Consider the following 3,231-nt stretch of genomic DNA (forward strand, 5'->3'; position numbering starts at 1 on the left):
CACTATTTTTTTTTCCTTTTATTTTTTAATTTACTAAATAACCCCCCCCCCCCCACCCCCCAAAAAAAAATAAAAATAAAATAAAGAACAAAAAAAAAAAAGGGAAAGTGGCAACACTTGACATGTTAATGCTCATGCACGTCCAAAGATTAGTCAAGCTCATGATCGAATCAATTAAACGGAGAACAAAGTTGCCAATACATGGAAAATAATGTTTCTAAAATTTGCCAAATTTGGCAAGGAGAAATAAAGGATTATGAATTATAATTATGTGGCAAAAAACAGAGGCTACACCAACGATTAATTTGCAAACAGCAATGCGCTCCCTGACTATTTTTTTTTTTCCTTCTATGCTCTTTGAGCTAGGGTTTAATCCCTTGCTCGAATGTTGCTTTCAAAAAATTTCAAAAAGAACCAAAGAAATTTAAACTTGGAAAAATTGTTTCTTGAAAAAAATAGGAAGAAAAACCTAGACAAATGCTAGCTACTATTACCAAACTTGTCTAAGATTAAAATTTTAAGTCCTCTTTGTTACCCCTCCCTAGCTAGCTAGCATAATTTGATCACTCGACTATATGAGTTGCCTATAGTCCGGCCCGATATGTTGGTGGATCAAATAATCATCACCATTAGAAGGGTCGAACATCATATTGCTACTAGTATTTGGATTATGATGAATGAGTTGTTGTTGATATTGGTGGTGTTGTTGTTGCATTTGTTGTTGCCTCATTAGTTCCTTTTGTCTTCGGAGCTCAATCACCTTTCGGTGGGAGTTCGAATGCTTTGTTAGCATGAAGGTCGGGCTTGCAGCGGGTCGGTACTCAGGCACCAACCGACCTGATTTGTACCTGACTCCGCAAGCGTTACAAAGCGTCTTCGGGCCCATAGGCCCGGTACGCCATTGTGGTGTTTTGTCGGTCGCACAATGCAAACACTTCCTCACCTCACCCCCAGAGGTCGGGTCCACCATGGACCCAACCCCACCCAAACTCGACCCTTTCTTTTTCGAACCGGCAGACTTTGCCGGCTTTGTGACCGGGACTTGCTCGTTACCACCCGGGGCAAGGACAAGGAGGCGCGAGGCCCAATTGCACGGGGCAGCACGGGAGCGCTTGCTTCGAGCTTTCCCGGGCACGGCCATCTCCGGGCTAAAAATAGGGCTTGTCGGGAGCGGTGCTGCCCGGGTTGGTTCAGTCGGGTAATAACGGGTTTCCGAGACATCATCGGTTCGGGTCTTCATTGCTGACATGGCAGGAATGAGGTGGAATTTGTGCAAGTCTTCACTCGAAAATGATTCCTCCACAAAATTTGAGAGCCATTCTAGCTCAGCTAAATCGTCATACTGCCCAAACAAAAACAAAAGATAAATTAAGTTGATAGTAAATAAAATACTACTTAAAATTGATAAAAACAAGCAATACTACAGTATAAATTGATCATCATATAATCAAAATTTTGGCTTCATGTATTGATTTATTCGTTGGCTTTTTCTCCCTTTATTCATGGAGTACAAAATCGATGGACCCACGACGATTACTTCATTCATAATGCATTCACTGACTCTCTTCACCCCCACCCTTTTCTAGATAAAGACGTTAAAGGACAAGAAAAATTCATCAATTTTTCAAAAGAAATTGGCACAAAGAACAAAACTAGCTTGTAAAATTCCTTAATTTCAAATTTCTCATCATAAAAGCAAAAAAGAACCAAATTTCCCAACATTAAAGAATTCACGATTATTAACCCCTTAATGTCAATGTCTAAACCATATAACACTATATACTTTACCAATTAAAACAAACAAGATTCCAAACTCAAATCTTAATTCTTAGCTATATAATCCCTCACATCAGCTAAGATTCATCATTTTTAATTTAATTTTTTTTTTCAGAAAAAAAACCCCTTTTATGAAATTCATAAATTATACTCCATATTACTAATTACTTAAGTGAAATAACTAAATAAAAAAAATAAAAATAAAAATTAAACATGTTATAATGACTAGAACTCTTAAAATTTCTTATAATGCCGGCCCTGGAGTTCTGGCTAAAAGAACTCCAGGGCGGGTACCATTCTACATGACTCATACACCTCTTTAAAAAAACTCCGTCTGAAAAGAAAAAACAAAACAAACTTGTATATAAGAGTAAATTATAAAACGTACCGGAACACCGAGCTCGCCGGAGAAGTGAGACCCAATATCCCCGGCAGGAGGAAAAATGGAGTCATTATTACCGGAGAAGGAAGAATTGCAGCTATCAACGGGGGTGACAACGGTAGAATCATCGGAATTATTAGAGTGATGATGAAGATGAAGATTATCAAAAGAGGCATTAACATTAGTATTATCATTATTAACATTATTATTATTACTAATATTGTTATTATTAGTATCATGAAGAACCACACCACCATTAATATTATTATCATCATTAGAAAAATCAAGAAGGTCCTCAACAATAAAAGGGTCACCACTACAAGAGAGTCGCCTCTCGGGCGTGTTAATAAGGTGGTGGTGAGAAGGGGTGAAATGGCTGAATTCGGAACCCGAAGACGCTTCCATTGTTGTTGTTATTGACGACACAAAATGATAATAATGGTGTGGTGTATAGTAGTAGAGAGGTTTATTAGAGCAAAAGAAGAGAAAGTAGAAGGGAAGTGTGTAAAATGTGTTGGGAAAAAAAAGGGCAAGAGTTGTGGAAGAGAGAAAAAGAGGAGAGAGAAAGAATTGAAGTGGTGAGGAGAGACTTATGGAGTGGAGAGAAGAGAGAAGAGAGAAGAGAGTGAATTGGCGTTTCAAAGGGACTTGTGGACAGCTGCTCTATATTACTTCCATTTTCCTTTATTTCTACTATAAATATAACATTTTTTTTTTCTTACAATATGAATTAATTAAATTAATAAATGAATTTTGATTAGTTAATTAATTAGGTTTATTTAAAATAAAGTGGGGGAAAATACTTTGATGCCCTTTTCATTTTTAAGTGCTTTTTAGTGAGAGGAGGGTTGCTTGTTTTACCAGTTTTTGTCTCAATTTTGACACTTTTTTTAATTTTTAAGACGTTGTACTTTTGATAGTTAAAGAGTGGACCATAATACCATATTTTTTTTGTTTATCTTTACAGCTAGTAATAGGGGTTAACTTGAGTTTCAAGTAGGTATTGTTGCTTCCAATTTTTTTAATTTTTTTGTAATAAAAATATTGTATGTGAGTGCGTGCCTAGCTTTAAT

General features: G+C 36.6%; 1 protein-coding gene across 1 annotated transcript; it reads right to left on the reverse strand.

The window, feature by feature from the left end:
* Positions 1-224: 224 nt before the first annotated feature.
* LOC145592986 (GATA transcription factor 12-like) lies at positions 225-2,764 on the reverse strand. Its single transcript, XM_081649501.1, has 2 exons — positions 2,165-2,764; positions 225-1,342 (listed from the first exon to the last, which is right to left on the reverse strand). Exons 1-2 carry the CDS (start codon positions 2,561-2,563, stop codon positions 572-574), a joined length of 1,170 nt encoding a protein of 389 aa, XP_081505627.1. The 5' UTR covers positions 2,564-2,764; the 3' UTR covers positions 225-571.
* Positions 2,765-3,231: the final 467 nt, after the last annotated feature.

This window comes from Chenopodium album, chromosome 18 (genome assembly GCF_948465745.1).
Source record: "Chenopodium album chromosome 18, dcCheAlbu1.1, whole genome shotgun sequence".
Lineage (NCBI taxonomy): Eukaryota > Viridiplantae > Streptophyta > Magnoliopsida > Caryophyllales > Amaranthaceae > Chenopodium > Chenopodium album.